Below are 20406 nucleotides of genomic sequence, written 5' to 3' on the forward strand. Positions count from 1 at the left end.
CACACTATAAGTGATACCATTTCCCAACTTATCGGGCTTATTGATTCATCGAACTAAATCTCACCCATTGATAAATTAAAGAAATAAATATCAAATATATGTGCTTGTTATTATATTAGGATTAAGAGCACACACTTCCATAATAACCGAGGTCTTTGTTTCTTTATAAAATCAGTACAAAAGAAACGACCTCAAATGGTCCTACTCAATACACTCTAAGTGTACTAGTGTAATTATACAGTCAAGATAAACTGATACCTAATTACACTACGACCTTCTAATGGTTTGTTCCTTTCCATTTTGGTCGTGAGCTACTGTTTATAATTTATAAGGTACTGATAACATGATCCTCTGTGTGTGACACCACACACCATGTTATCTACAATATAAATTAATTGAACAACTACATTTATCATAAATGTAGACATTTGACCAATGTGATTCTTATTACTAGATAAATCTTTATACCAAAAGCTAGGCTTTTAGTATACACCCTAACATATTGTTCCCTCTATAGGAAACATGCCCTCACCTACTCCTCTTAGAAGAGTTTACCTTTTGCTAGACCGGTCCTCTAGACCGTCTGGATTTTTGTTCAGCATCCGAAATCTCAGGACTTTCTATTGGACGTCCAAACCCCGACCCGTCCAGTCTTCCGCCTAGTATCCGCACCCCCAGGACTTTCACCTAGTGTCCTCGGGTCCGACGTCCTCGACCTGCCAAGTCTTTGCCCAATCCCACAGACCACGACTTCATTACCTAATCATAGCTAGGACTTTCCACCTACCTAGTGTCAACTAGGACTTCTTTGCCTAGTCTCAATCAGGACTTTCACCTTACCTAAGATCACTTAGGAATTTCCTGTGCACTTAGTTCAACTTGTTAGAATAATAACACAGCTTAACTTTGAATGTTTGCCAAATATCAAAACACAAGTTTGATTAGCTGATGCTTCCAACACCAACACGTAGCAGTTAAATGTTTAAGTAGCTAGTACATGTTATAGCAGGCGTTGGCCTTATACGTTGTAGCATAAATCCTTCTAATATGTATTATGATTAGAGAGAATTACAACTTAAAATGAAACGACTTACCATTGGTTATGAAATATGGGAAATGATGTTAGTAAGTTCCCTGTAAATTATATAAGTAAAAAATGATAAGAAAGCAGCTATGACTTGTACATTGTAGAATATATCAGAGCTAAAAAATATTGTATAGAACTGAAAAACAAACGGCGGAGTGGAAAGACTTACAATCGAGAATGGAGAGGGTGTTAAACAAAGCAGCGTCGCTATGTTTTCATTGGCAGTTTGAGGAGCTTCCAGCCTGCTTGAGAACAAGCATGTGACTGTAAGTTGTGCTTAGCTTGCAATGCCTTTGCTTTGCTTTTGTTATCCTGTCAACTGTGATGGAAGACAGTGATGAAGGAAGGAGCAAGAGCGAGAGCGAGAGCAAGAGCGAGAGAGAGAGTGAGGAAAATTTAGATTTAGAAAAAAAGTCGAGCTATCATTTTGAATAAAAGGCAGAAGGGGAGAGAAAATAAAAATAATACTTTTTATAAAGAAATCTAGCTGGCAACACTACATATGTGCGTCGCTCACGATCACGCACGAAACGTCGAATCTTAAAGCCTATATATATATATATATATATATATATATATATATATATTAGGAGTAGTAAAACTAGACTTAAAACGTCTCCAGATTTAATTTGCTTAGAATAGATCAGTAATTATTAATTATTTGTAGTATGTGATGGTAATGAATATAGAAGAATGATATATTACCACCTTATGTTACCCATCCCGTAGATACTTAGTGTTTTTTTTTCACTTTTTAAACATTAAATACTATACCTTAAATTCTAAAGCATAAACCCTAAGTTTTTTTTTTTTAAAAAAAATTACGTTGGACGCGGACAGATATGAAGCCTAAGTTGGACAGTATATCAAAGACGTTTATTTATTTATATAAGGTGTTATTTTAATACTGTCTACTGGGTATAACATTCTTCCTGCTTACAACTTATCTCCTACAGAAAAGAAAAACAAAGTTGTATGCACCCGGCAGAGGGGGTGATTCTAAGAAAACGAGGGGAAAATTGTAGAATGTACAGGAAACAATTTTGTCACAAGAATCAGATAAACATTCTTTGCAGCTCCTTGCGATACTGCTTCAGTATTCGACGGCTACATGTCCCTCTTTTTACCTGCTCATCCTCAGCTTGACAGTGCCCAGGAGAGGCTTAGCCACTCAGAGGAGGGAAGTCACCTTCATCCTTTAGCTGATAGGGTTTAGTCAGCCTGCATGTTTCAAACATGGAATTTATGAGATATCATACCATACAGACTTATTATAAAAAGACTAGCATGCTTGTTTATTTTCCTATTTATGTTAACTCGATATGAATTAATCAGAGTGATTACGTTGACTGAACAAAATTTCAATTAAAACGGCCACTCATGTTATGCTTCACTGGTGTTATTTGTGCATAGTCTGTTGGAAACTATGGATGAAGATATGCATAAATTGCTTCTTTCAATGATAGAAACATAAAACTTTTGGAAAGCACTTACCTTCCAAATTGCATGTTTGATGAGGATCTTTGATTTGTCGGCACAGCTATTGCTGTAGCATTGCTCCGATTAGGACTAGTTACTTCATGTCTGCTGCTTTGTTCTGAGAAGACTCTTAGTGGAACAGGACCAAGGGACCCAAACTCCAGTATTCCATGATCATTTGCATTGTAAACTTGCGACAATGGTTCATCATTTTCTTCATCAAGCAAGTTCCTATCTTGCTGTCCATCCCAATGGCTATTATTGCGGGATTGGGATCTTGAAGAAGTTGGATTCTTTCTTTTCCGAGGTGATTGTTTTTCTCTGTATGAGCGAGAGTTCTACAAAATTTAACAAATGAAGAACCTCATAGCCAGTAATAATACATGCAAAAAGAAAAAGGAATGCAAAGAAGAAAATTCTGTGCTTTTTTGTTGAATTAAAAAACCTTTTGACTCCGAAATTACATCAGGATTATCCGTTCTCTAACAGAGTTTGTAACTCAATAGATTCTAGTAAAAATATTTGAATGGAGGGCCTACAGAGAATTCATAAATGTTAACAGTGCAGAGTTATTAGGTATTAGGCATAATGCGTTTAGTCCCACACCTCTAGATCTAGTCCTATAAATACTATGTGAGTATTTCTTATCAATAGACAACAATAAGATATTTCTTTTCCACAATTAACACACCAGAACACTCCTTTTAGGGTTTGAGTTTTTCAAAAGAGGCATGCCCCCAATGGGGAGGATGTGGTTGATTGGGGTCAAAGACATTGTTGGCTGTTGGTTGCGTACCTATCTGAGGTTGAAGTGATCATTGATATACCTGCTCCATCAAATATTTCTAGAGATTTGCTTAATTATGTTTATATTTTTGTAGTCATGTTTCAGTCTACATCAACTAGTCTGTTTTTCTTATAAAAACATAGTGGTATTAACTATTAGGTGCTAGTAGTAGGTTTAACAGTACAAGTCAAAAGTACATACCGGGTCAGGAAAGTATGTTCCAGTTCCCCTTTTCTGGACATCTTTAGCACAATAAACACCAGGTATCAAGTATTGATTCATAGAGTAGGCAGTAGGAGAATATGGCGATGCAGGAACTAGATTATTTGTTGCCATATGCATGTAAATACTCCTATGAACGGGCATAATGTATTGATTCATTAAATACTCTTGCCCCTGTGAACCCAGGGCATATAGAAGATTCTGATAATGTACATCAAAATCACCAACGAGATCTGATAATTTGCTGAACTTGGAGTTTCTAGTGTTTCCATCGTCCTCATTTGAGCAGTCTGCATGAATTGACTGTCCTGATAGATTGGAATTCCAACTTGCCCTTGAAGACCCAAGAATGCTATGAGTGGATTCAGACATGGAGTTGGTTTTAAACCACAATTTATTAGTACCAAGTAGTAACTCAATTTCATAGTTGATTTCCTCGTTAGAGGCTGTAGATCTGCTCAAAGATACTTCTTTATTTGCAGTGTCTCTCAAGTTTAAAGTATCAAGTATGACATTCTTGGAGTCATTTTCTGCATGGAAGAATAATGGGGGTGAATAATATGCATCTCCAGAAGATGAGTCACCATGAGATGGAGAAGCAATTGAACTTTCAATAACCGTCAAACTCAAAGCATCTAAGCTAGCACACTCCCTGGCTTCTGAATCCAAACCCTTAACGCTGTCAGATCGTGATTGAAAATCAGACTTATCCAAATCTGACATCTTGATATTAAGTAGTTCCCTATTCAATATGGCATTGCAATCCTTGATTGGCAAACCACCCAAACTCAAGTATCTTGATGAAGTACAGCGAACCCCAGTATCTTGAATAAATTCAGAGTCTAACGAGTTAGGAGATGAAGATAGAACATCTGGTCTTTCTCCAGTTCCGTGCCTCTCCAGAATGCTTGCAAAAAATGCGCGAACCTCAGGAACAATATTTTCCATGGATAACTTTAATATCCGACAAAGCTTTTGAGCACCATATGTCAATGCACTTTGAATGCGATAGAAGTTGCCTGAGATTTGGAAGGGAATAGCAAATTAGCACAACTATAAGATGCCAAAGTCAAAGAAGCTACCGTTTCAAATTAAATCCAAAGAAATTGAGAAAGTATAAGGCTAACCTTTGCTGACACTGCGTCCAAGATTATTATTCTGTTTTAGGGGATCCACAATATTCAGGTGCTTTTTTGAGAACACCTTGGGGGATGTTTCTGACAATCTTACAGGAGCTGAAAACATCTCGACGCACTCCTCAATAAATTCCTTGCTAAACAGTAAATTGCTCCCATTAAAGTCTGGCATATCAGCTGTTGAAGAATAGTTGATGATCAAGAACCATATATAACTATTTTATCAAATAAAAAATCTAGGATGTGAAATAGAACATCTGCTTACCTACTAATGGTTCGGGCAATGACGAAACAGAAATCAGGCCCTGTAAACTAACACAGTACTTATCCCACTCAAATTTGCTGTAGAAGTCCAGAAACTTATACAGAACCTAAATACAGACATTTTCTTGAAACCTTGAGTAATCGTTATTAAGACACTAGCAGCAAAAAATCAGTAAATAGAACAGGATTCCTTAAAGCATGCTCAAGTATCTATGGAACACCCACCGCTAAAGGGCCATCCAGAGATTTATGGAAGAGATGGAAAACATACAAAACAAGTGTTTCCAGTGCATATGTAGAAATCAAACCATGATAAGCACCAAGAATGCGACTCTCATAGTAGCACCAAGCTTTTATCAATATTATACTGCGTTTGAATAGATGGTCCTTGCCAATTTTTTGGTCAACCTATAATAAGCGACAAATCTGAATTTATGATAGAACAATATAGATCATATAAAAAGATGTAAACTAAGCATATAAATCAATTTTATTTGAGAAAATCAATTTTGATTCCAATATTGTATTATTAAGGCTTTTAGGCATTTATTTGTACCTTCTCTAGAAAGCAAAGAGTAGAGAGCCCACCAATCTGATTGAAGGATATATCCACAATAATGTTCTCGACAACACATTTAACGAGTTTGACCTGCCGTGATAAAACCAACCATCAATCGTCAAAACATGATAAGCATACAGTCAGCATCAATAATTTCTTGTTAGCAATGATGCCCCAGATCCAATTACATAAATACAAATGCAAATTCATAAACAAGAAAGTAGACCATTTTGCAGAAAGAAGCATCATTTGTAAAACTGTGTAAATGTCTATGTTGGTATATACTGAACAGAAGTTTAGGCGCGCATAATTATGTTTTCACAGCATTTTCAACTTGGAAAACAGTTAAATTGGAGCAGCATATACAGCATAGAACAAACAGATGTTAGGACAAGAAAGTAGAATCTCATTTTCACAGTTCATTACCCGTCAGAATGATACAGAACAAAATAGAAGGAAAAGCATGGTCCACTTATGCAATAGAGTTGTTGACCAGAAATATGCCGCAGCTAGCATGTTTACAATAGTATCTCCAGAAAGTTTCCAGTGATAATTATCACATTACTTGACATATAAAGCAATAAAACATGTCAAATTTTTACATATGGCTCTGATCTCATTTTGATAGATAAGGTTTGCAATTTACTGCACACAAACTATGAAAGTCCAAATATTTTGGGCTCTCGACATTTGAAAGTCTGCTACCCAAAGAATGTATCAGCGTATCCATGTAAATATGTTTGCTTCAGTGAACAGTTATTATGATCGAAAAAGAGACAGATACTTATTACCATTGTATGTAACACACTGTGACAGAATTAGTAGAGTAAACACAGTAGACAATTCGATAGAGAAGAAGAAAAAACCCAAGTCATGTTAATCATAGTTGATCCGGGGAATGATCAGTAGGTGCCACATGGATAAGAGAATATTGGTAAAAATTGCTGAGATGGTTACAACAAAGGAAAGTCTCGGGCCTTTCGGCTCCTTGGCCTCCTAGCTCCCGACTCTCAAGCCTCCTAAGGTCTCTCAGCCTCTTGGGCCCTCCAACTTATTAGGTGCCACATGGATAAGAGAATATTGGTAAAAACTGCTGAGATGGTTACAACAAAGGAAAGTCTCGGGCCTTCCGGCTCCTTGGCCTCCCAGCTCCCGACTCTCGGGCCTCCTAAGGCCTCTCAGTCTCTCGGGCCCTCCAGCTCATTGGCCTCCCAACTCCTAACTCTCAGGCTTCCCGACTTCCTAGCCTCCCGGACCCCTAGCCTCCGGCCCCCGACTCTCAGGCCTCCCGGCTCCTTCGCCTTCGAACTCCCTGCTCCTTGGCCTCCTAGCTCCCGACTCTCGAGCCTAGCCTCTCAGTCTCCTTAGTCTCCCGGCTCCCGGCTCCCGGCTCCCGGCTCCCGGCTCCCAACTCTCGGGCCTCCCAGCTTCCCAGCCTCTCAACTCTCGCCCCTCGAGTCATTGCCTCCTTAGGAAGAAAGGCGTGAACAAGTCTCACATTATTTAAGAAATTAAATAATGTCAACATGGAAAAAGAAATAATAGGAAAGAGTATGTGATCTCCTTATGAAAAGGTAATCCTTATACATATTCACACCTACGTACATCAAAATCCTAATATTCATCTTATTCATTCTCTAACTTAAGCATTGGAGTGGTTACGCCGGGGAACCTCTGGCTGTCATTCTAACACTCTACTTCCTGTTTACTCTCGTCTAGGCTCCCAGTCACATCATCATCCACGTTGTTATTTAGCGATTGACAATTAAGTTGCCAACAAAGCTAACTCACCGGTGATTCACTCGTCAATGTTCGCAAGCAGGATCAAATTGACGCCATCTGTGCGAAAACTGAGTTAAGACCTGAATCGGAACTTAAATATGGATGATACCGGAAGACCTAATGTCATCGCCATGCCAACAGTGGATTTTGACAAATTGGTAACGGCGGCAATGCAAACGGTGTTAAAGGGGCAACCCTTGCATCCTTCAACTAAACCGCCGCCGGTACCTTGGCCTACCGGAACGCTGCAAACTGCTTCTCTCATACCAATCGGTAAGTTCGTCGCTAAAGAACCTTCTATAGAATCTTCTGATGAAACCCCTCATTGAGGTTTTCCAAGGGGGAAAAGCCTTGAATTTGGTGGATCGAAAGCCCCTTGAGATCCTCCGTTCTCAAAAGGCATCCTCTAGGATGAATTGCTAAGGTATTTCGGGTATTGCAAATCGAGGAATATAATAGTAATACAGATCTAGAAGATCACATCTGTAAAATTGAGAATACTTCTTTATTACACTAGTATACGAATGGTGTCAAGTGTTGAGTTTTTTTAACCACACTATCAGTTCGAAATGGTTTAATCGACTCCCCGCTTCTTCTATTCAAACCATTGAAGAATTTAAAGTCGTCTTCATGCAACACTTTGCAACTAGTTGAAGATATTAGAAAACACCACATGATTTGTTTGCTCTTAGGTAGAAATTCAAAGAACCCCTAAAAGAATACTTGCAACGGTTTAATCAAGTAATCAAAGAACCCTCGGTTACTCCAACAGGTTAGTACTTTCTCTCAAGGCTTGGTTGATGGAATTATTTTCAAATCTTTAGTAAAAAAGCTTCCAACCAATTTTAAAGGGTTACAAGTCCGGACACTTAAGTATATTCAAGTCAAGAAAGCTCAGTTAGCTAAGAGAAAAGAAATGCCGACTTCGGCTCTTGTCCCCACTCATCAAGATCAGAGAGCTCCTCCCCCTCTTGCGAAATTGGGAATTCACAAATCAGAGGGGAGAAAAGAAATGTCGGCTCCTGTCCCCGCTCATCAAGATCGGAGAGCTCCTCCCCCACTCTTGCGAAATCGGGAATTCACAAATCGGAGGGGAGAAAATGTGGTACAAGCCATGGAGGTAGCCCCGACTCCTGCTCCCAAATCCGAACGATGATCCCCTGAGGTGATTCAGTACTGTGCCTACTATCAATCAAATACTCATTCCATTCAAAATTATTAACAGCATGCAAGAGAGTTGAAACGAATAGCTGACCAATGGAACACCAATCGGAGTGAGTCGGACAAGAGGAAGTCTCCTGAACCCTACAAACGTCGTCGCCACCATGATACCGACCGACCCGTGTGTCGAAGATCCTGTTCTCCTTCAAAAGAATCCCGAGACTCTTCTCAATCTCGTCAGAAGGCCGAAGAAAAAGATACAAGCAATGACAAGATTGATGCTCGAGGGACCGTAAACATAATGTCGGGTGGACCCATAGATGGAAACTCCACTCGAGCCCGAAGGGCTCATGGCAGAAGGTTGGAAAGTTACGTTAACATTAGTTGGGGAAGAGGGCGGTCCTTGCATAAATTTCAAACCCAAGGATCTAGCAGGAGTTGAGGCCCCCTATATTTAGTAATTGAAACCTTCATCGCCAATTATCGAGTAAAAAGAGTATTCATTGACACCAGCAATTCTGTCAACATCATCTCTAAAAATAATTTCGATCAAATGCAGCTGGACGACAAGGAGTTTCATCCTATACACACTCCCTGTATGGTTTCACAGGACATGAGGTACAACCTATCGGTCAATTAACCTCTCCCTATCCTTGGGAGAGGAGCCCCTAGTGCGAACTCGACAAACATCTTTTATCATCGTAACACTGATGTTATACTAGGGAGGCTGGCACTAAGCACCTTTCAAGCGGTGGTCTCCACTTTTCATTAGAAAATCAAATTCCCTGTGAGAAGCTAAGTCGGGGAGGTAAAGGTAACCAGTTGATGGCAAGAAAATGCTAAATGGATATAATTCGAACCGACTCACGCAAAACACGTCAAACACGAGATAATGTTATCCAAGTCGTCCCAAAGATGCCAATGCCCCTTCTACAAGAAAATCATGAAAATATACGGATCCATCCCGACCGGCCAACCGAGATCACTCGAGTAGTGATCAACCTTCCTTCAGAGCTAAAACAAGAACTAATCGCATGCCTCTTACGCAATTATGACGTCTTCGCCTGTCCTCCAAGGACGTTATGGGTGTTTCACCTACTATAATGGTTCATCAGTTGAACACACTGCCGAAAGTACGACCCGTTCGACAAAAGAAGTGTAGCTTCTCATCAGAGCATGATCAAGTAATTCAAATGGAGATCACCAAATTAATGGAAGCGGGCCACATACAAGACGTGCAATTCCCCACTTGGCTCACTAATGTGGTGTTGGTGTCCAAATCGGATGATAAATGGAGGGTACTTTCGTGACCTCAATAAAGACTGCCCAAAAGATTATTACCCCTACCCTATATTAATCAACCAATAGACTCAACTTCCGATTGTGAACTCATATGCATTTTGGATGCTTATCAAGGATATCATCAGATTCCCTTAGCTTCTTAAGATCAACAAAAGGTTAGTTTCGTAACCGCTAATGGAACCTTTTGTTATACTGTCATGTCGTTTGGATTAAAGAATGCAGGAGCAACCTATCAACGATTCATGGATCGAATCTTTAAGCATCAAATCGAGAGAAACATTGAGATGTATCTTGATAATATTTTAATCAAGTCTGCTCGATCTGATACATTGATCTCAGATATTGAGGAGACATATCACACACTCAAACAATATGGACTTAAACTTAACCCCAGCAAGTGTCTATTTGGGGTTAAAAGCAGAAAATTTCTTGGATACATTGTGACTGAACAAGGAAATCGAGGCAAATCCCCCGAGAAGATACAACGCTCTAGAACATGCTTCCACCCCGCTAAACTCTCAAGGAGGCACAACGATTGGCCGGAGGTATTACGGCATTTTCCCGATTCATCTCCTATTCGACTGATCGAAGCTTACCCTTTTTTAAGATATTGAGAAAAGCTTATAAGTTCAAGTAGAACGCAAAATGTAATAAAGTTTTTGCTGAATTAAAGGAATATTTATCTCGACTACTCGTGCTCTCCAAATCGGTGACAATAGAAATGTTATGGGTATATCTATCAACATCTAAAGGAGCAGTCGCCGTAATCCTACTCTGACAAGATGGTATACAACACTCCATTTATTTCTTGGGACTTTACTAAAGGATGTTAAAAGCAGATACATTAATCTAGAAAAATTAACTTTCGGATTGACCCTCATGGCCTGTCGATTAAGGGTGTACTTCCTCTCTCATTCAATCACAATCCTCACCAATAGTAGCCTGGGCAAAGTGTTAACTAATCATAAAGCCTCGGGGACGTTGATCAAGTGGATTACCAAGTTGAGTGAATATGATATCCAATATTAGCCGCGAATAGCTATTAAAGCTCATGCCTTAGCGGATTTTTCAATAGAAGTTCCTGACCAAGAGGCAGACAGGACTTGGAAGATTTATTTGAACGACTCTTTCAACCGGTAAGGCAGCACAGTCGGGATATTACTAATATCTCCTAGAGAATATGTGCTCCAACTTTCTGTTCGGCTTGACTTCCGAGTGTCCAACAACGAAGTCGAATATGAGGCCTTACTCACAGGACTTCAAGTAGCGATGCAAGTCGGAGCCACTCGAGTGATCATCTATTCAGATCAATTGGTGGCCTAGCAACTAGAAGGAAGTTTTAAAATTAGAAACGACTAATTGCGGGTGATACGCGGACATTCTCAAAAGGTTAAAAGGCGATTTTCAAGAAGTCACCCTGTAAAAGATTCCTCGAGTAGATAATCAAAAGGCGGCCAAACTAGCCAAACTAGTAAGCGTACTTGAAGGATGGTGGAAGGATGGAGAACAGACGACCGTGTGTCTCAAACTCTACAAGTTTCCGGATCAAGCAAGCTTCGAGTCAGGATGAGTCCGCCGATTGGAGAACACCTATCATTACTTATCTCAAACAAGGAATTCTCGATCCTAAACAAGCCCAACTACTTAAAAGAAGAGTTCCCTGCTTCACTTTAGTTGAGGACATATTGTATTGGCGATCCTTCTCGCGCCCTCTCCTTTGCAGATTATGTAATGAGAGAGGTTCACAAAGGTATATGAGAAATTCATATTGGAGGAAGGACACTTGCTCAGAAGACATTATTAGCTGGGTACTTCTAGGCAACAATGCAAGTCGATAATGTCTGATTTGTCGTAACCTGCATTCATTATCAAAGGCATCAGAACCTCACTCACCACCTAACAGAGTTTTTGAAGACTTCCATTGTATCAACCCCTTTAATCAGTGGTAGCTGTTGATTAGTTTTCTAAGTGGATTGAGGCGGAAGCATTGGCCCAAATAACTGAAGATGCAGTCGAAAAATTCTCATGGAAGAATATCGTTTGTCGATATGACATCCCTCACACGCTTGTCTTTGATAATGACAGACAATTTCAGGTTCGACGACTAAAAGAATGGTGTTAAGAATTTGGAATCCAACAAACCTTCACTTCAATAGCCTACCCATAGAGCAATGGTCAAACCAAGGTGGTCAATCGATAAATACTTAGTGGTTTCAAAATTAAATTAGATTATGTCAAGGGTAATTAGGTGGACGAGTTGCTAAGTATCCTATGGACTTATCGAACCGCATCACGAGAAAACACCAGAATGATTCCTTTTCATCTCGTTTATAGAGGAGACAATCGTCCTAGTAGAAATTGGAGAAGAGTTAATCTGAAAGAGCACTTATAGACAAGATAATTCTGAACGACTCCTGGATCTCGATTTGAACGTTGAGACTCGAGAACGAATGGTTGCTCGACTTAAGGTGTATCGACAACGGATGTGTATCAAGTACAATAAACAAGTGATTCCTCATACTTTCTAAGTCGGATGTCTGGTCTGGAAGAAGGTTAAACCGGTGGGAAATGTAAGCAAATTGAAGCCACAATGGGGAGGACCCTTCCAAGTGATTAACAAACAGAGCTCAGGATCCTATTATCTAGAAGATACAGATGGTAAAAAGCAAGATCGACCATGGAGCATCAACCACCTGAAACCTTACTTTACTTGAGAATTACTTTACAACTTTAAGATTATCTCCTTAATGCTTATCTATGTTTTGTACTTTTCTTATTGAATAAATGGCTATTTCTCTTTTAGACTCAGATCTGGCCCCAAACTTCCCCAGACTTAGACGTAGTCGGGGTTGAGATCTTCTAAGCCGCGGTAGCAGACCCCCCTTCGTACAAGGGTCAAGGGAATACCATATCGCCTTGTCCTTTTCAGGGCTAAAACTCCTCCAGATTTGGACATAGTTGGGATCAAGATCCTCCAAGCTATGATAGCAGACTCCCCTTCGTACAAGGGTCGAGCGAGTACCGTATCACCTTATCCTTTTCAAGGCTAAACTCCCCCGAACTTAGATATAGTCGGGGTCGAGATCCTTCAAGCTACGGTAGCGGACTCCCCTTCGTACAAAGGTCAAGCGAGTACCGTATCAAACTCCCTCAAACTTGGACATTGTCAGGTCGAGATCACTATGGTAGTGGACTTCCCTTCGTATAGGGGTCGAGCGAGTACCGCATCACCTTGTCCTTTTCAGGGCCCAAATTCCCTCGGACTTACGTAGTCAGGGTTGAGATCCTCTAAGCTGTGGTAGCGGACTTCTCTTCGTACAAGGGTAGAGCGAGTACCGCATCACCTTGTCCTTTTCGGGGCCCAACCTCCTCCGGACTTGGACATAGTTGGGGTCAAGATCCTCTAAGTTACGGTAGCGGACTCCCCTTCGTACAAGGATCGAGCGAGCTAGCAAGTACAGTATCACTTTGTCCTTTTCAGACCCAAATTCCCTCGAACTTGGACGTATTCAGGGTTTAGATCCTCGAAGGTGCGATAGTGGACTCTCCTTCATACAAGGATCGAACGAATACCGTATCACCTTATCCTTTTTAGGGCTCTAATTTTCCCAGACTTGGGCATAGTCGGGGTCAAGATCCTCATCTCTATAATCATAGAGGAAAACAACACATCTCCCAAACTTCTACTATATTGACGAAAAACTATTACAAAGATAAGTACATCTTAAAAATTAGTAGTATCTTCATCTGGGATGCTCTCGTTGATTTTTAGAAGGTCAATGGCTGGGAGGGGGGAGTTTGTGGGAAGCTTTTTGTTCTCTACTAGCTGCTTCAGGGTACCATCAATTCCATGTTGCACTATGCAGATGAAGAAAGTGCTGACCATATCATAAACTTCATCCAATTGAACAAATTCCTTTTTTTTGATGGTCTATCGATCGCCTTCTCCGACCTGGTACTCCTTAAACTCGGACACCTAGCCCTCCACCTGATCCTTTTGGGACTCCAACTCCACCATAGCTATAGAGGCTTGCAACTCCGTCAAGGAGGCCTCCTGTCCCTGCATTACAGCTACATCTTCAATTACGATAAGGGCAGCCTCCAAATCGTATCATCGAGCTTCCACCAAGGCCTTAGCCGATACAACTTCTCCTCAAGTGGCTCCCAGTTCCACTCTTAAGACCTCTAGCTCATGCCGGCTGGCATCCAAACTAGCTTGGATGACTACCTTCTTGGCTACAGCGACTTCCAATTTTATTTGATGGTCAGCTGCAGCAGTTGTCAACATGTCTATCTCTACCAATAGCTAACTCACGCTATGCGCCAAGTTGATTCTTTCTGTCGTTGTCTCCGTTATTCTCCTTTTTAGTCAAGTGATCGTCACCTAGTCAGAAGTGGGGTCTGCTTGTTGTCGCTTCAAGTGATTGACTTCCGACTGGACGATAATTATTTCCTGTTGAGTCGCTGCTAACATTTCTTGAGAAGGGGTTGCAGCTAACTGGGCCTCCCGCTCAACTATGCGGGCCTACAGATCTCCGTGACCCTGACAAATTTGAGTATCACTAGCCGAATGTTAGTAATTGGGACATGTGCTTGGCTCCACCCCGCAGATGTTCCTCTACTAAAGCTAGGATGGGCATGTCTTTTGTCATCCCTTTTTTGTTGGATCATAAAGGGTAAGGTCAATTCAGTGTTCTTCATGGACTTGGTCTTGGGATAGCTCCACAGCGAAGGGAACTTCTTCACCAAACATATTCTCCCGTTGGCCCAAAGAACTTGGATCTAGAGGAACATGCAAAGGATCCGCCTCCATGCGAGAAGTCCTTGATTCGACAAGAGGCAGAAAAATTGGGGTCCTAAGGGCGTCATAGTCAGGAGGTCCTCCAATCTGACTGGCGCATCTAGTGATTGAATTGGCAAATGGATCGGTGAAGCTAAGGACCTGACAGGGATTTGTGCAGGGGCAAAGGGGCCTATTCGTTCAGTCGTGGACCAAATGGGTGACGTTTTTCCTCGAACTTCTAAGGGGGGCTTCCGACTTTGCAAATGAAGTCGGTCTCGAGGCGCTAGGTTGACCAACAACAGATCTCGATTCTCTTGTTGGGCTTGATGCCCTCGTCGCCAATTGGGGAGCCCCCTTTGGGCCTACATCTGGAGCTGATAATGTTCCTTTCTCGGGCGTCGCCTTGGTGAGGTCGACGATTTCTACCCGGCGCGCCTCCAGCTTGACGGTCGTAAACTTCATCACCTTGTTTAGTGATGCCCTCATCATTGTATCGGCTACAAAAAAATAACATGCCTTCAGTTAGATATCAAAACTTGTGAAGGTGGGGATTCTTACCAAATGAAGTGATGAGAGGAGCTGGTCTTGGGCTTAAGCCCAAACATGTGTAGCAATCCTTCCTCGAGTGTGGGACGCATTGTGGTAGCCCCGCCCTAGGTGGTAGTCTTTCAAAGTTGGAGAAGGGGCAATTCTCGCTACTAGTGAGTCGACTAAGAGATGGAGCCTGGGGGTTTGACAAAAAAGAATTGGGATTTCCATCCCTTGTGGGATGAAGAAAGCTCCTTGATCAAATTAATCCCAAAACGGGAAGAGAAGAAGAAGACCCCATCCTCCATCTCCTTCGAATAAAAGAAAAAAAAAAAGCGAGGAGAAAGTGGAATGCAAAACAAGCGAAAAGGAATCACTACCCAAGTCAAAATACGGAAAGAATTGGGGTTAAGCTGTGATAATGGGATGCGAAAGTAACGCGACACTTCAATAAAGAACATAAGGATAGGAAAGCGTCACCTGTTGAGCATATGACTTTGAAAGAAGTTTACAAAGCCTGGAGGAGTACGGTCTAGCCGATCGTTGCCATTCGAAAGGCTATGATCGACCAGAACTCCATAAGTTATCCTCAATCGATCTAGGGATACATCAGTAAAACTTGAAGAGGTAGATTTGTAGCAGGGAGCGAAAGAAGATTCTCCGGCCATGGAATGTGCTACCAAGGGACCGAAAAAAAAAATATTCGTAAAGATGGACTGAAACAACTTACTGGGAAGAGAAGAAAACTCAAAGACGAAGAAGACCAAGAAACAACGATGGAAGAATCAACAAGTGTATGTAAAACGTTCTTATCTGACCTAATATAGCATGACTCGTTCAATAGGATCATTGAATCTCTGTGGTCACAAGGACGGATATATTTTCCATTGTAGGATCAAACACATGGGACAAATAAAAACTTAAGAGTGATCATTACCTGTTAAAAAAAAGTTCAGTCTTCCTTGAGTCCTATCACATTAATGTGATGCAACTTCGGAGGCTCCTTAATGTATTCTGGGTTCAGGAATCGAGGTGGATGACGCAGGCGACGTGCTTCAAGGGAGTGGTTGCATTTAAGGACATGATGACCAAGGCATGCTGACATTTAATACGTAATATCCTTATAAATATGCAATGGATCTATGACTCACTTACGCAATCACTCCGATTGCACAACGGTCTAGTCGGACTCTAGCCTCCTTCGATTAGACTTGAAGGGGAGACTTGTGATATGGGAAATGATTAGTAGGCGCCACGTGAATAAGAAAGAATTGGTGAAAACTACTGAGATGGTTCCAACAGAGAAAAGTCTCAAGCCTCCCAGCTCCTTAGCCTCCAGCTCTTGACTCTCAGGCCTCTCGGCCTCTTGAGCCTCCCAGCTCCTACCTCTCGGGTCTCCCAACTTCCTAGCCTCCCGACTCCCCAGATCCCTGCTTCCTAACCTCTCGACTCTTTGGCCTCCCAACTCCCAACTCTCGGGCCTCTTGACTCTATGGTCTCCCGATCTCTCGGGCCTCCCGGCTTCCTAGCCTCCCCAGATCCCTGCTTCCTAACCTCTCGGCTCTTTGGCCTCCCAACTCCCAACTCTCGGCCCTCTTGACTCTATGGTCTCCCGATCTCTCGAGCCTCCCGGCTTCCTAGCCTCCCATCTTTCGACCCTGGGGTCACTGTCTCCTTAGCTTCCTGGCTTCTTAGTAACATAAAACGCAGGATTATTTCAGGAAAAGAATAAATTATCACGTAAATCTCGGATTATTTCGAGAAGAAAGTAGCGGCGTGAACAAGTCTCACATTATTTAAGGAATTAAATAATGGCAACATGGAAAACGGAATAGAAGGAAAGAGTATGTGGTATCTATATATTCACACCTACGTACATCAAAACCCTAATATTCATCTTCTTCATCCTCTAACTTGAGCGTCGGAATGGCTGCGCCGAGGAACCCCCTAGCCGTCATTCTAACCCTCTTCTTCTTGTTTACTTTCGTCTAGGCTCTTAGTCACAACATCATCCTTGTTATTCAGCGATTGAGTTGGCAACAAAGCCAACTCACTGGTAATTCACTCGTTGATGTTCGCAAGAAAGATCAATAGCTATTGTTGCTTCACCAAACCTCATAGTGCATAAAACAAGTCATCATTAGTTTTCATTGTTATGACTTTTAACAAAATAAAACCCCTGATAGAAAATCAGGCGTGAACAACCTAGGGTAACATTAAATTTATTCACTACAAATGGGGAAAGTGCAGCAAAATGATATGGACCTAATAAGAAAAGGAGATTGTAAATAATTAGCTCGATACTTAAATTGCACAGGTGAAGGTCCCACACCAATAAATTGCAGTAATTTAATCCAGATCTAACCATCTTCAGGTAAAATAAAGATTAGAGATGTGTGATCTATAAGGATAGCAGGTCCTAAGCTACCACATATTTTAAATAGATGGATCCACCGTAGAAGGGATAGTTAGAGCTCTTCTTAGGGAGAAAAAGTTGAATCTCCTAACAATTCTTTAGGAAAAGAGAACTACATGTCCAGATACTTTTGGAGATGAAAGAGATTGCCTGGGAAAAGAGATTAGAGCTAAAAGTTTGCAAGAAAAATATATTATGATTATTTCAATGGCAACAAACCAAATTTGAAAAGAATGAAGAACCTCTGCATTAATATACTGCACATCGATTACTTCAAATTCAGCATCCTTGCACTGTTCTTCTCTGTCAAGAACAGACCATACATCATTTGCCAGAGCATTTTCAGAATTTGGATAACCAATTGCAGTAAGATCAATATCTCCATCAGGAAGGTAAGTCCTCAATGGAACTGATCCAAATGGAAACACCTGCAGAGTATTTGTACTCCAAAGTCAAGAGACAAGTAAAGCAAATAATGGATCATATGATAATGTTTAACCAACAGAGATTCTACAATGCTTGGTAAAATAGATGAAAAATAATAATGTGTTGGTTAGAGTAAAGTATGTGCAACACTTTCTAGCATAAAAAAACATTTAACAAGTAACACAGATTTTTGAACATATGGGAAGTGTTGTTATTAAAATTAGGACCCTCATTTAAGAATACAACTCAATGCAGAACCCAAGATACTACTTTTATTGTCAACTTCACTACCAAAATCATTTCACATACTTGATTCGACAAGATCCAATTCCAGTCGCTGACTTCAACTCCCAAAAGGACCAAAAAATGCTCCTGTATGGTGAATTTAGAGACATCCATTTGCAATTTACAGTATGCCAAATATGTACCTACACTTTGTAATGGACAATCATTTTTCCAATTTCAACAATATAATACTAGATAAAAAATTGCATGCAGCCATTTAGTCCTACATTTGAGTTTTCTACTGCACCTTATTACTTTGTAGGAGATGGTTCATCAGATTTTATGATAAGGATAACTTTAGAAAAAATGAATTCGTTCACATATCCTATTACATGCATTATTCGGAAAACCATGAGAAAAGCTATGAGAAACAAATTAGAGAAACATAAAAAAAATGTCTAAGTTCATCCAAATCCCAAGTAAACTCTACCTTGAGATCGTTCACTGAACCTGACAAAAACAACAAAATAATTATGCAGATTTACTAAATACAACTCCAAAATTCTTTTTTCCATAAACACACTATAGCAACGCCTGAAACTTCATATGAAGAAATTTTTTCATAAGATAGAAGCATTTTCTCACCAAGTAAAACTTCTACTATCATTTCTCTCATTTTTTTTTCATTTTAGAATTGAAATGTTAAATTGATTTAATTTATTTGTATATTACTATTGACGTAACTTTGCATAATGCTTAGTAGAGAATAAGATCAGCCCAAATAGTTGACACAATCACGACCTAAAGATGAATGAGAGTTGTTAGTTTTAAAGATCAGCCCAAATAGTTGACACAAATCGAATAGATAATCTTATAGTCTTGCAATTGAAAAAAAAAATTAAAGAAAAAAACATCGCAGTTTTCAGGAATATCCTAGATTGTAGACGACGAGCTAGCAAATGAAAGCACATCGTTGCAATAAAATATTTCTAGTCGATAAAAGGGATAACAACTGAGAAATTCTAACAAAAAAATTAGAAAAAGAATCAAATATAACAACTCAATACGTGAAATTAGCTGAAGGAGGATGAACACAACCAGGATTCTTGAAAAAAAATATATATCAAATATAATTACTGAGAATGCGTGAAATAAGCAGTAATGGGATGGACACAAACGCGATTCTTGAAATATATAAATATAAATATATCAAAAAAGAAACAAGAAGATTAAAAGTCACCTCAATTCCAATACATCTTTTCAAAAGTTTCTGCACGTACTCGACAACGTCTTTCCGCCTATGCTCGGACACCACCGTCGGCTGAATGCACCGGAGGACATCTTGGGTTGCCTTCTCAGCAACCTGCCAGTTTTCCGCGCTGATCGCCGACGGGTCGGGGTTAACCGCCGGCGGATGCGGCTGCATCGGTTGGCCAACCTCTTCCAAAGAGCCTTCGTCGGACAGTGCCGGCCAGGCCTGCAGGTCGCCCATGCCAGCAACCACACCCTGACAGCCCAAAACTCCGATTTTTCTCTACTCTTTCAAAAAAACCGACACCCTAAATCCACGAAAGCACCGTGAGAATCCCGAGGAATCACAAACAGAACACATGGAAGTACATTGGGAGCACGGATCGGGACGGCAAAAAGGCAAGAAAATGAAACGGATAAAGGGGGGGGGGGGGGATCTGAGAAAGGCGCGGGAGATCAAGGGCGGTGCAGTGGGTTTGGGAAATGAAATTTCCAGGTTCTTTCCGGCGATCCCTTCACGAAAATCTCTCCGCCTCCGCTACGCGAAGCAGCGAGCAGAGACCGACAAGCAAAAGAAGGCCCCAGAGAGTCAACAAAAAAGCTTCGCCCTTTTATCGCACTCGCGTCAATATAATTTAATGAAAAATAAAAATTTAAAACATAAATGTTGCCCTAAAGTTTTAAATTTACGTTATCCAAAATATATAATTGCGTTGACTTTTTTAAAGATTTAACTTATAATCGTAGTGAAAATGTGTGATTAAATTTTAAAATCCCGTTGACTTTTAAGAAATCATTGGTCAACTTTATTTCCTTTAAAATATAAAGATAAAAAAGGCAACTTATCAATGAAGCTAATAGGTAATTAATGTCGGTATAATTTAAATTATAGGTATTAGGTAATTCATATGTCAGGTAATAAATAAATAAAATTATAGGTGATAGGTAATTAATAAATGAATAAAAAAACGTAAATGTTAGTATTGTTTAAATTTATA

General features: G+C 40.4%; 1 protein-coding gene across 3 annotated transcripts; it reads right to left on the minus strand.

Moving 5' to 3' along the window:
• Positions 1–1941: 1941 nt before the first annotated feature.
• On the minus strand, positions 1942–19985 carry LOC121996781. Of its 3 annotated transcripts, none has more exons than XM_042550891.1 (9): positions 19398–19985; positions 17749–17934; positions 5532–5624; positions 5201–5383; positions 4977–5082; positions 4703–4888; positions 3555–4594; positions 2582–2904; positions 1942–2308 (listed from the first exon to the last, which is right to left on the minus strand). In XM_042550891.1, exons 1-9 carry the CDS (start codon positions 19647–19649, stop codon positions 2251–2253), a joined length of 2427 nt encoding a protein of 808 aa, XP_042406825.1. In that variant the 5' UTR covers positions 19650–19985; the 3' UTR covers positions 1942–2250. The 3 variants fall into 3 exon arrangements, with proteins under 3 accessions (XP_042406825.1, XP_042406826.1, XP_042406827.1); XM_042550892.1 differs by lacking the exon at positions 19398–19985 and adding an exon at positions 18242–18379; XM_042550893.1 differs by lacking the exon at positions 1942–2308 and having other exon boundaries at positions 2681–2887.
• Positions 19986–20406: the final 421 nt, after the last annotated feature.

This window comes from Zingiber officinale, chromosome 6A (assembly GCF_018446385.1).
Source record: "Zingiber officinale cultivar Zhangliang chromosome 6A, Zo_v1.1, whole genome shotgun sequence".
Taxonomy (NCBI): domain Eukaryota; kingdom Viridiplantae; phylum Streptophyta; class Magnoliopsida; order Zingiberales; family Zingiberaceae; genus Zingiber; species Zingiber officinale.

What these genes read in the sequence shown, in the direction of transcription:
- LOC121996781 (XM_042550891.1), bottom strand. Translation starts at nt 19,649, where the DNA reads ATGGGCGACCTGCAGGCCTGGCCGGCACTGTCCGACGAAGGCTCTTTG. An exon ending in AAAGATGTATTGGAATTGAG is followed by an intron (nt 17,935 to 19,397) that starts GTGACTTTTAAT and finishes AATACTCTGCAG; the next exon opens with GTGTTTCCATTTGGATCAGT. An exon ending in CTCTGGATGGCCCTTTAGCG is followed by an intron (nt 5,083 to 5,200) that starts GTGGGTGTTCCA and finishes GTCTGTATTTAG; the next exon opens with GTTCTGTATAAGTTTCTGGA.